Source organism: Geotrypetes seraphini, chromosome 9, assembly GCF_902459505.1.
Source record: "Geotrypetes seraphini chromosome 9, aGeoSer1.1, whole genome shotgun sequence".
Classification (NCBI taxonomy): domain Eukaryota; kingdom Metazoa; phylum Chordata; class Amphibia; order Gymnophiona; family Dermophiidae; genus Geotrypetes; species Geotrypetes seraphini.
Window position 1 is genome coordinate 64,369,627 of NC_047092.1, and position 13,149 is coordinate 64,382,775.

The 13,149-nt window shown below is 44.2% G+C and overlaps 1 protein-coding gene across 4 annotated transcripts in view; it reads right to left on the reverse strand.

Moving 5' to 3' along the window:
- The window catches only part of TWF1 (twinfilin actin binding protein 1), a 75,151-nt gene that overhangs the window by 36,456 nt on the left and 25,546 nt on the right, over positions 1-13,149 (reverse strand). For all 4 annotated transcript variants that reach the window (XM_033959444.1, XM_033959443.1, XM_033959445.1 and 1 more), the window contains exon 3: positions 10,880-11,058. In XM_033959444.1, the coding sequence (XP_033815335.1) occupies positions 10,880-11,058 (179 nt within the window). The remainder of the gene's footprint in view (positions 1-10,879; positions 11,059-13,149) is intronic.

Genomic DNA, 13,149 nt, shown 5'->3' on the forward strand with positions numbered 1-13,149 from the left:
GGAAACAGAGACTGTGTCTGAATTCAAGAGGGCCTGGGATAGGCATGTGGGATTTCTCAGACAGAGAAAGAGATAATGGTACTGTGGATGGGCAGACTAGATGGGCCATTTGGCCTTTATCTGCCATCATGTTTCTATCATGCATGTGCGATGTTCTATAATTGAGTTTGAGTTGTATCCAATCATTTAATAAAATCTAATGCGGAATCATAAAGATTTCACATCATGCTATAGACAAACTTCCTCAAGAGGAATCATCCTCAAAAGTTACTGTAGTCTCCTTCAGAGCCACTCTGAACAGTTGGTCTAGGTCAGTGTTTCTCAACTTCGTCAAGCCAAGTACCACCCTGAGTCTAACAAATATCGACCGAATACCCCGGCCCAAGCTCCGCCCCCAGACCTACCCAAACTCGGCCACAGACCCCACCCCCATAATAGTAGTACTAATTGTAATGCAATGTCTTCCATTAATTTTTCATATACACACAGTTCAGAAAGACTTGTGGGTCAGCCACATGCAGAAAGTGCCGCTGAAGGCAGGAAGAAACAGCAGCCCACCTGGAAGGAGGTAACTGGGATCCCCCAGTGACCCAGAAAGCCTCCCTCTGACCTCAGCTCTGACATCGCAGGGAAGCCTTCCAGGTCGGCTTCGGCGGAGGGGAGCGGGCAGGAAGGAGGGCACTGGATCCCCAGCGGCGACTTCAGCGGAGGCTGATGGGTAGGAAAGAGGTCATGCGATCCCCGGTGGCCATTAACAGGAAAGGGGGTGGGGTCAGGAGACCCGTGCAGTACGTACCCCCAACAAGCGTGTTGCGTACCCTTAGAGTATTGGAGAGCCTTTGGTCTAGGTGATTCCAAATTATTCTCTCAGCTTCTTTCACCGATATAAAATTAATAATGGGGTCCTTTTACTAAGGCGCGCTAGCCGTTTTAGCGCAACCTTAGTAAAAGGACTCCAATATGAGCACCTTGAACAATACTCAGTTTTGCCAGGTAAAGAAGGGAAAACTTGATATTCTTCTTTAACAATTGTTTTGAAAGGATTGAATTCGGGCAAATTAATTAGGAAAATTAAGAATACATTTCACTTCACAGTTCAAATCATTATGTCTAGTTTTATAAGCACTGAGCAGTGCCACTTTGTGAGCATATACACGTCCCCCTCCGTGGTGCAGAGCATATACACATCCCCCTCCGTAGGGGCAGAGCCGGCCTGCGAATATTAAAAAAACGCAAATAATACTCGGGCCAGTTCCGCCTCTAACCCCCGCTTCCCCCCCAGCTATTTTAAGCCTTGTAAACCCCCCTTAAGCCTTACCTGGTGGTCTAGCGGGTTTTCGGGGCAGGAGTGATCTTCCCACGATCCTGCCCCGTACAGATCGCTCACAGGAAATGGTTGCCTTGAGCTCCCATAGTCTCTCGAGCCATTTCCTGTGAGCGATCTGCACGGGGCAGAAGCGTGGGAAGATTGCTCCTGCCCCGAAAACCCGCTAGACCACCAGGTAAGGCTTAAGGGGGGCTTACATGGTTTTAAATAGCCCGAAAAATGAAAAAGCATTTTTTGTTTTAAAACTGCAAATAATCTGATCAGTAGATATAGAAACCGTGAATATGGATGGGGAAGTGTATTAACAGTTTAGCAGTAACTACTCATGACCTATTATTAGCAGTGTCTCAATGATCCAATCTATACATGCATTCCACTTTTAATTTGCTCAGATATGCCAACAGTGTAGTCATGAGGCAGCCATTTTTCCAAGAAGCCTACCAACTCAGCCTCCTGGAGCGACTCTAGAAAACCCACAAATCACAAATTATTTAACACAAATGGAATGTGCATGTATAAGAGTGTACTGATTATAAAGGAAGCCTTTAATGGCTTAAAATAATGAACCCAACACAGTCAGAGCTTACAATCTAATTAAAACAGACAAACAAGACAATTAGGGGATCAGGGAGCTTCTCAGAGAGGGACTGATAAAACAGGCATGGGAGTTATGAGTTAAGTTAAAAGAAATCTCAAAAAAGTAGGCTTTTGGCCTAGATTTGAATGCTACCAGAAACGGAGCTTGATGTACGGACTCATGCAGTCTGTTCCAGGCATAACTTACTAGAATCCAATAGGTTACAAGATCTGAGGCAACATGGCTTTACTAACAATAAATCATGCCACACAAATCTGACTGAATTCTTTGACTGGACAACCAGAGAATTGGATCAAAGATGTGCACTACATGTAATTTACCTAAATTTCAGCAAAGCCTTTGACATGGTTCCTTGTAGGAGGCTCTTGAATAAACTTGACTGATGTGGATCCAAAGTGGTGAACTGGATTAGAAAATGGTTAACAGACAGAGGCCAGAGGGTGGTGGTTAATGGAATTCACTCAGGAGGAAAGAACGGCGAGTAGTGAAGTGCCACAAGGATCAATGCTGGGGCTGATTCTGTTCAATATATTTATGAGCGACATTGCTGAAGGGTTAGAAGCAATGTTCCCTCTAAAGGTTTGCTGGGTGCATGTAAATATTTTCTCATGCGAGCGACAGTTCTAAAAAAAACTTTTTGGTGTTAACTACAAATTCTAAAACCCAACATCCAGATTTGCATGTAGTTTTGTGAGCAATCATCTGTGTGCGACGCTCCTAGATTGTTCATGTGCTCAACTGTTCATGTGCTCAACTTAGAGGAAAGATAGGTTAGAAGGTAATGTTTGCCTTTTTGCAGATGATACCAAGATTTGCAACAGAGTGGTCACCCCGGAAGGAGTGGAAAACATGAAAAAGGATTTGCAAGTTAGATGAATAGTGTAATGTTTGACAGCTAAAATTCAATGTGAAGAAGTGCAGAATGATGCACTTGGGAAGCAGAAATCCGAGGAAGCTTTATGTGCTAGGAGATGAAAGGCCGATATGCTCGGACAGGGATCTTGGGGTGGTCGTGTTTGTAGATCTGAAGGTGATGAAACAGTGTGATAACATGTTAGCTGGGCTGATTAGAGAGAGGCATAACTAGCACAAGGAGGTGTTGATGGCCCTGTACAGGTTTTTGGTGTTCAGTTTTGAAGGCCGAATCTGGCTAAGGATGTAAAAAGACTTGAAGCGGTCCAGAGGAAAGCGACAAAAATGGTATGGAGCTTGCGTCAAAAGACATACAAGAGGAGACTGGAAGACAAACATGTATACTTTAGAGAAGAGGAGGGACAGGGGAGACATGAGACATTTATATACTTGAAAGGTATTAATATAGAAACAAATCTTTAAATCTTTTTCAGAGAATGGAAAATGGTAAAACTAGAGGGCATGAATTGAGGTTGCGGAGTGGTAGACTTAGAAGTAATGTTTGGATATTCTTTTTCACTGAGAGAGTGGTGAATGCCTGGAATACCCTCCCAAAGGAGCTGGTAGAGATGAAAACTGTGATGGGAAAAAAGCATGGCACGTACACAGAGGATCTCTAATTAGAAAATGAATGGCATAAAACAAACTAAGGCTGGTAATGGGCAGTTTTGAAAGGTTTATGTCCAGTATATGGCGATTCAGTTTAGGATGGGCTTCGATGGAAGCTCCAGTGATTTGGAATGTGAGGACAGTGCTGGGCAGACTTTATGGTCTATATCAGTGCTCTTCAACCACCGGTCCATGGACCAGTGCCGGTCCACAGAAATTTCCTGCTGGTCCACAGGGCCAGCACGTGCATCAGGACCAAAACAGTGTTCTTCAACCGCCGGTCCATGGTGAGATCGATGCGGCGTTATCTTCAAGCCAGCTCCCTCTTCCTAACTGATTCAGTGCACAAAGGCACGGGCAGTGGCTCCTACGGGCATCCTGCGCCTGAACCGGAAGCCTTCTCTCTGACATTGCAACGTCAAAGGGAAGGAAGGCTTCCAGATGAGGCACGGGACGTGCAAGGTGCAATTAGTACTATTATGAGGGTGGGGTTTGGAGTGGAGATTGGGTAGAAATGGGCGGGGTCTGGCCCATGACTTAGCCCAGTGTTCTTCAACCGCCGGTCCACACCCGATGCCGGTCCACAGAATAATTCTTTTATTTCTGCCAGTCCATAGGTGTAAAAAGGTTGAAAAACACTGGTCTATATCATATAAATGACAGGATGGTTAGGATAGGCTGGACTAAGCTTCGATAGCAACTCTGACAGATAGTGTGAACCTAAAGACAGTAACGGGCAGACTTCTGTGGTCTTTGGCCCAGAAATATTAAAAAAAAAAAAAAGACAATTTAACCATGAACGTTAAAATGGAACGTGAAAAGCAAAATGCACACGACGTTTATTTCCCTTCCCTTTTTATTTTTTAATTGGATCCATTTTCCCTAATCCTGTCTCTTAGCTTTTACAGGCCTCTTGGATTCCATTGAGCATACTTTAACAGTTTTGTATCTGCATCAGCACTCTTTGCATCTCGAGGAGCGTTTCCTTTGTGGGACATCATCCCTCCAGGCCTCGCAAGCACCATTAATTGCTCTCAAAAAGGAACCTTAATTTTACCACAATCTCTTTCTAACACCAGGATGTCTAAGTCTCTTTCAAAAGTGGCCCACTAAATTAGAAATTCAGGTGTGTGGGCCACAGTAAATTCTTTATAGTGGGCCTCATAATCAGAAGTCTACGTGTATATGGGCCACATTAAATATTTTAGCATGATGTATATTTATCAGAATGTGTGATGAAATTGTGACTTCATATCCACCAAAGCGTTCCGTAATGTTTCAAAATTATGTGTGCTAACTAATTAGACAAACACATCGAAAGAACAGGTGGAATGCATTCTACCCACAGGCTCATGAACACCTCTGCCTTAATATAACTATAGCATACCTTAGCCTGACCAGCATTGCTCATGACTGCCCCTCCCCAGGCCTAAACGAATGCTTCGACATATCACCTTCTACAGTGTCTCTCTCCTCATTCTTTAGCTCCAGGTGTGTTTTCGGGACACATTCACTGCTAGCACATGGCATTTTTGCCATTTACTGTGCTAACCATCTCTCCTCTCAGATTGCCAGCAGTCCTGTCCATTTTGCTAGCACCTTGTTTCTCCATTTACTGATGCTCCAGCCAACTGTAGCTTAGTTGTAGCAAAACCTTTCTGTCTTCATATCCTACAGAGATACCAAGTTACTCAGTTCCAGGAAGGGGTCCTTTAGCCCAGTCCTGGATTTGAACTTATAGCCCAAAGCAGTATGGGATTTGTAGTACCTGATCCTGCCAATAATGCACCAGGATGGGAGTAGTCAGAAATCCAGAGCTATTCCAAAATCTCCAGCCTGGAACCAATAAACTTGACATCTTTGCATCATGCATTCTGCAAACCAACACACTACCAGCGCCAACGGCGCAAGACCACTTTCGGGCCCCCTCCAGCACCAGCAGGATCAGAGGAGAGGTCGCGTGGGAGCCCTGCTCCGCCCCTCTCCCCGACCAGCGGCGGACCCAGCACACACTACCAGCACTTTCGGGCCCCCTCCAGCACCAGCAGGATCAAAGGAGAGGTCGCGTGGGAGCCCTGCTCCGCCCCTCTCCCCGACCAGCGGCGGACCCGGGACACACTACCAGCGCCAACGGCGCAAGACCACTTTCGGGCCCCCTCCAGCACCAGCAGGATCAGAGGAGAGGTCGCATGGGAGCCCTGCTCCGCCCCTCTCCCCGACCAGCGGCGGACCCAGCACACACTACCAGCACTTTCGGGCCCCCTCCAGCACCAGCAGGATCAAAGGAGAGGTCGCGTGGGAGCCCTGCTCCGCCCCTCTCCCCGACCAGCGGCGGACCCGGGACACACTACCAGCGCCAATGGCGCAAGACCACTTTCGGGCCCCCTCCAGCACCAGCAGGATCAGAGGAGAGGTCGCATGGGAGCCCTGCTCCGCCCCTCTCCCCGACCAGCGGCGGACCCAGCAGATACCACCAGCATATACCACCTTGACTTGGAAGCAGCCAGAACTTTTAATCTCAACCTATACATCATAGCTTACTAAACCGCAGTCCTCACAAACAATAAAAAAAAAAAAAAAAAAAATGGCAATGCGTACACCCAACCTCATCCTTATCCTCATACTAATTGCCACATTTATAGCAAAATGGAAAACCACCGGATATCAAACTCATACCATCCCTATCCTAACAACAACGCACAGACCTGTTCTACAAACCAGAAAACTGCATACCACTAGAACGCTAATTCCATGTCCAATATCCAACCAAGCCAGCAACTCCACTATCGGAGGAAAAAGACCCCCAACAACGCCTAACTCAAGCACACAAAAACACCAAACTTCACTAAGAACTATCACAAACACAACCTATAACCCCAACACAAAAATCTCCGCAATATCTTGCGCATACATGAACATTAGATCCATCAACTCAAAAGCAGAATTAATCAAAGACTGGCTGATCAAAGACAATCTAAGCTGCCTCTTTTTAACGGAAACATGGCTCACCTCCGATTCAGATCCAAGCATCACAGAATTCTGCCCCAAAGGATATAAACTAGAACTAGTATGTCGAGAAAACAGGAGAGGAGGAGGTATAGCAATCATAACAAAAAACAATTTCAACATAGACGTCCTAAGCAAGCACTCCACCCCTTACCTAGATCTATTAGCCTGCCAAATATCAGACAAATCACTCATTGGAAACATGAACTGTCTTCTCTGCTACATTACACCAGGAAAATGGAACTCAGCAAAACAAGAAATCGAAGAATTCATCTTCCAGAATTCTCTCTCCTCCACACATAACTTGATTCTAGGAGACTTAAACCTCCACTTAGAAGATCAATCATCCAAACAAGCAACAGACATACTGTCATACCTCAACTCACTATCTTACCAAATTCTCAACCCAGAACCCACTCACGAAAAAGGTCATCAACTAGATATAGCAGCATATTCATCTCCAAACCAAAACACACAAAATATTCACATCTCAAACGGGTTCTGGCACCCCACCCTCTGGTCAGATCACTTCAAATACTCATTCACTATCAATTGGGCTCAAAACAACAACAAACCCATCCCAAAGAAATCACACATCATGATCAGACCGAAAATCGAACCTAACACATTCTGGAACACTGTCGACCCCAAAATCGAACCCAACAACCCCAAAGAATTCATAAACAGCTGGCGGACCCTAAGTGAATCTACACTAAACGAACTAGCTCCAATAAAAAATAAAAACAAAATAGACAGACCATCTAACAAATGGTTTGACGACGAACTCTTACACCTAAAAAGGAAATGCAGACAATTAGAAAGAACATGGAAAAAACAGAAACACAATCATACCAAAGAAGAATGGAAAATCCAAATAAAACAATACAATACCAAATTGAAGGAAAAACGGAAAAACTTCTACTCTAAACTAATCGGCACCGAAAAACCAGACACAAGAAAACTTTTTGACATCATAAAAAACCTCACAGATACTAAACCATATCTCGCCACCCAAGGAAACCAAACTCCCACAGCCACTCAATTAGCGGACTATTTCAAACTCAAAATCCTCACAACCAGATCCACATTCAACAATTCAAGAACCAACATAGAAGAAATACAAATCAATCACACAAAAGACGAAGCAATCCCAGCAGACAGGACCTGGACAAATTTCCCAAAGATACAATGGTCAGACTTGAACAGACTTTACAAAAAATACAGCAAATCCTCATGTGACTTGAATAATTGCCCCTCATACTTATTAGCTACAGCTTCCACCAAATTCAAAGCTAACCTCACATTATGGCTCCAAACTACACTAAGTGAAGGCCATTTCCCACCGGAATTAGGAGAAATCATAATTACACCTATCCTGAAAGATCCCAAAGGTCCTACAGACAATCCTGCAAACTACAGACCAATCGCTTCAATCCCATTATACATCAAACTAACAGAAGGCCTTGTCGCACAACACCTCTCCAACTACCTTGAAGACCATCACATACTACACCCCTCACAATCCGGATTCAGATCTAACCATAGCACAGAAACTCTACTGGTATCACTATTAGACACTGTCCGACAACACCTCAGCATAGGTAACAAACTGCTTCTCATTCAACTTGATCTCTCAGCGGCATTTGACCTAGTTGACCACCACATACTACTCCAGATATTAGACGCAATAGGGATCTCAGGTAACGTTCACAACTGGTTCCAAAGCTTCCTAAAAACTCGAACATACAGAGTCAAGTCAAAGGAGCACATATCCGACCCATGGTCAAACCCATGCGGAGTACCACAAGGATCACCATTATCACCAATATTATTCAACCTCTTCATAGCATCCCTCGGCATAACCCTAGACGCCCTAAACACAGTATCATTCAGCTACGCGGATGACATAACTATCATATTCCCATTTAACAGTCAAGACCCCTTACCCACAAACCACTTGAAAATAATAATGGAAACGGTAGAAAAATGGATGTCAAGTCATAAACTAAAACTGAACACGGAAAAAACCAAATTCCTCCTTCTAGAGAAGGAAAAAAAACCATCTTTCACTGAACTAGAATTAAATACAATCAAGTACCCAATGCAAAACACACTCAAAATCCTGGGAATACAACTTGACAGAAATTGCACAATGCAGACTCATATCCACAAAATCATCCAAAGAGCATTCTTCACTATGCGTAATCTGAGAAAAATAAGAAAATACTTCAACAAAGATCAATACAAGTTATTGGTACAATCCCTGGTACTAAGTATGTTAGATTATTGCAACAGCCTCTACTTGTCTTGCCCAAACTATATGTTAAGACAACTGCAGTCGGTTCAGAACACGGCCCTCAGACTCATCTACTCCCTTGGCAAATATGACCACATCACCAACGCATACCTAGACTCACACTGGCTACCAATAAAAGCAAGATCCCAGTTCAAATTCTACTGTCTACTATACAAAGTAACACACGGAACAGCACCCATATACCTAAATAACAGACTACACCGTAACCTATCTCATAGATTAAGGAGAACTCGGAGCCTATTCATTCACCCCCCTCTCAACGGAACAAGACGAAAGAAAATATACGACAGCCTTTTAGCGACACAAGCAGCAAAGATTGATCCCACCATCAACAACCTACTGATAAATTCAACAGACATCAAAATATTCCGAAAAGAAATCAAAACTCATCTCTTCAAAAAACACTTTCCATCATCATAACCCCTCAACAACACTAGAAAATACTCCCATGACCACCACCATCACCACCATAGCAATACATCAGAACCCTGACTCTTATTATTTCCATTCATCACAACAACCTACCAGAATCCTGACATTACTATATCTACTCATCACAACTACTTATCATAATCTACTATTAGCTTTCAAGTTCTTCCGAAAAACCCAGATTAACAATTGTATCTTGACACATTCTTGAATTTATGTACTGCACCGCTACTGGAAATGTACAGTCTTATACATTGTAATCCGCTTAGAACCGCAAGGCACAAGCGGAATATAAATCACTAATGTAATGTAATGTAATGCTTTTCCCCATCTTCAACATTCAAATAAGAGAACTGCTTCATTTCATTTGTGCCCCTCTGGTCCCCAACCACACAGCACTACCTTATCTATTCACACCCTGCAACCCTCTGATCTCCCCCCTCATTCTATTGCTCTTCCCATGCCCTCACCCACTTCATCCACTTCCATAATCCCTTTGATCTCCTTACTTCCCCCCCTTCACTCCATTCGCTCTGCTATACTTCCTTGCATTCTCTTGGCCTCTATTCCCCCTTACTCAGTTTTCCACCCAAACTTCTTCACTGGGGCCAGTGATGCATTTTGACCACATGGAACACAGTAGCACTGCACAGTTCAAAGTATGACAGAGGGAGGCAGTTTGAAGCAGAGCACTAATCTTGTAGTCCTTTCTACATCTATGGCACCGTATGAAATTGGGAGTCCTGGCCTTAACTAATTTTAGCATTTATCCCCAAGGTAGTCGTATATGCGGAACTTGAAAACAAAAAGCACAAGAAAATGACTATACCCAAGAATTTACCCTAATTCACCAAAGCATAAAAACTGAGACTAGACCACTAACAGCTGTAGAGAAAGTGGCCATATTGGGTCATATTGTCATAATGAAGAAACCTGGAGCTGGGAAGTAATGTTAGTGCTGGACAGACTTCTGTAGTCTGTGTCCTGATTATGGATAGATAAATCTGGTTGGGCTGGACAGGCTTCGATAACAACTCCAGTATTGAAAATTAATCCAGTGTTGGGCAGATTTCTACTGTGTGAGCCCTGGAAGGCCAGCTCAAGATTAGATCAGGGTGCCCAACCTCAGCCTTCGCCAGGTCAGGTTTTCAGGATTTCCCAAATAAAAATGCATGAGATCTGTTTGTATGTGCTGCTTCCATCGTATGAAAATAGATCTCGTGCAAATTCACTGGGGAAATCCTGAAAACCCAACTGATTGTGGCTCTCTAGGACTGATGTTGGACAACCCTGGACTAGATGGACCTTGCAGGTCGATCTGCCATTATCTGCTGTTACTATGATATACCCAGTAGGATAGAAATGGCCATAAAGCTAAGAAGATTATGTTGCTATAAGATGATTGCATATCACAAGTGGTTAAGAAATCAAACTTGTAGAAAGCCTTTCTAGACCTCGTCAGAACATGCAAGAAACTTCTCAAGTAATGGTATTATGCTTTCTTTTGATCACACATTAAAAGACAAATAACAAAGCCAAAGAAATACATTTTAGAGAAACTGAGAAATTAAAAAATTACTGCAGAATAATTCCAAGCTACTATTCTTTAGTATGAGCTCTGATATTTGGTAAAGGTTGTACTCTTCCTGTAAATGTGCATTATGTTATGAAGATTACTTACATGAGATTGGTCTGGTGACCAGGCAATAAAGATCCACTCATATCCTTGTGCATTTTGCGAATCTAACCGGTATAATATATAAGTAGGTTGTTTATCTTCCAGCAGTGGTAGGACAAAAGAATCATAGTCCTGATCCCAGGATTCTTCAGGCTGCCTAGAAGACGTCACTGTAAGATACTCTAAAAAATGAACAGCAACACTACATCAGCATGCTAATGTCTAGAAATAAATCCGCAAGTGATAGAGACTAGAGAATGACACGGTGAAAAAATTGGTCCCCGTCACCGCCCCGTCCCACCATCCTCTGCACCGCCCCGTCACCGTCATTCCCTTCACCGCCCCGTCACCGCCACTGCCACCCCATTCACCGCCCCGTCACCGCCACTGCAACCCCATTCACCGCCCCGTCACCGTCACCGCTGCATACATAAAAGCCTCAAACGGGTACGATTTTATATACTTTTCTAATATCTCCCCTATGTATCTGCCATTGCCCCCCCTGTGTCCATATACCATCCCCATGGCATGTCCCCTTTTTGTCTCTGTCCCTATGCCCCATGCACATAATTTCCCCTCTTTCTGTTACCTTCCTGTGTCCAGATTTCCCCTATCTTCCTCTTCCATACCAGTGTGTCTCTTCTTTTCAACCCCATCTAGCTTTTTTCCCTCTTTCTTCCCCCCCCCCCCCTGCTTCTAGCATCTGGCTCACCTGCCTGTCCTTCCCTTTCTTTCCTGCTGTGGGTTTTTCTTTCCGTTTTCATCACCTTGGCCCAGAATCCTTTTCCCTTTCACTCCCTCCTTACAGTCTGAGCCGGGAACACGGGTGATCGCACGGTCCTCGTAGCCCCCACCCGCCTGCCCAATCGATCGTAGTGATTAGCCAGCTCTCTCCCTTCTCCTCACCTTAATTTGCAGGCTTTCTTTTTCAGCGACCTGCACGCTTTCCCAAAGAGCCGCACACGCGCGGCTGCTCAGTGTTCAATCTTCTGCTCTGCTGCAACTTCCTGTTTCCGGTTGCGTCAAAAGCAGAAGATCGAAACTGAGCAGCAGCGGCTCTTTGATAGCGTGCGGGTCGCCGAAAAAGAAAATCTACAAACTAGGGTGAGGAGAAGGGAGAGTGCTGGCTAAACACTAGAATCGATTGGGCAGGCGGGTGTGAGCTGCGGGGACCGAGCGATCCTTCATGCCTCACTGTGGGGACAAGACCCATTCACCGCCCCGCGGGCGGTGAATGGCCTTGTCCCCGTCGCCGCAGCAACTGCTAGTTTTCTTCCCCGTTTTCGGCGGTGACCCGCGGCTAAAATGCGGTGGCCGCGGGTAAACCGCTACCGTGTCATTCTCTAATAGAGACTCCTATTCAGGGCAGATTTTTTTAACATGACAGTAATGAACCCTAAGTCACATGCCCAGTGTGTGCACGCTCAATTATTTCAAGAACCATTTCATAAAAATTCCCCCCCCAAAATTAGTTTTTTTTCCTTCTTTCATCACTGTTAATGTCTTGAAGGCCTTTGAATCCAATGTAGCCAGAAGTATTGGGTTATACAATCTACCCCGTGCATATGCTACATATCAGTCAAACCATCAGAGGGGAAGTTCTGAAGGCAAATGCATAATCCAACAGCTCTCCTTATACTATATAGTTCTTATATTGCACTAAGTTCCATGCAGATTCTAAGTAAATCACAATAAAGAAATCCTATAGCATTGGAGAATGACAACAGATCTAATATTAAGATCAGATCTTAAAATCAATTAGCATCTTCACCAAGCCATAGTTTTTCAAAGCTTTATGAAATATTTTAGGACTTCCGGTTTGGGCTTAGATAGCATGGCTGCATGAGCTTTTAGCTCCCACTTCCTGTTCGGTTTATCGCTATTTCTCGCTGATACCGACTACTATTTTGATCTTTCTGCACATAGAGAATCACTTTACGGTGCATTCCGTATATCATGGCTACAAAAAAAAACAAAACTGAGGCTCTACCATCAAATAAACGCCTCAAGTCCGCTCCACCTTCCCTGGACAAGAACAACTCTGCCTCAGACCTCGTGGAGGAGTGTGACCCGGTTATGACAGAATTACAACAAATTAAATCTTTGATGAAAACACATCTTGACATATCGAAAGATATGCATACTGAGCTTGAAACTATTCACTCACAACTGGCCGCCTCACAACAGCACTTCGACTTACTGGCTAACAGAGTTTCGGCGGTGGAAAAAGATGTCCCGACGATCCGAGCTAACTCCACGGCCATCTTGAAACT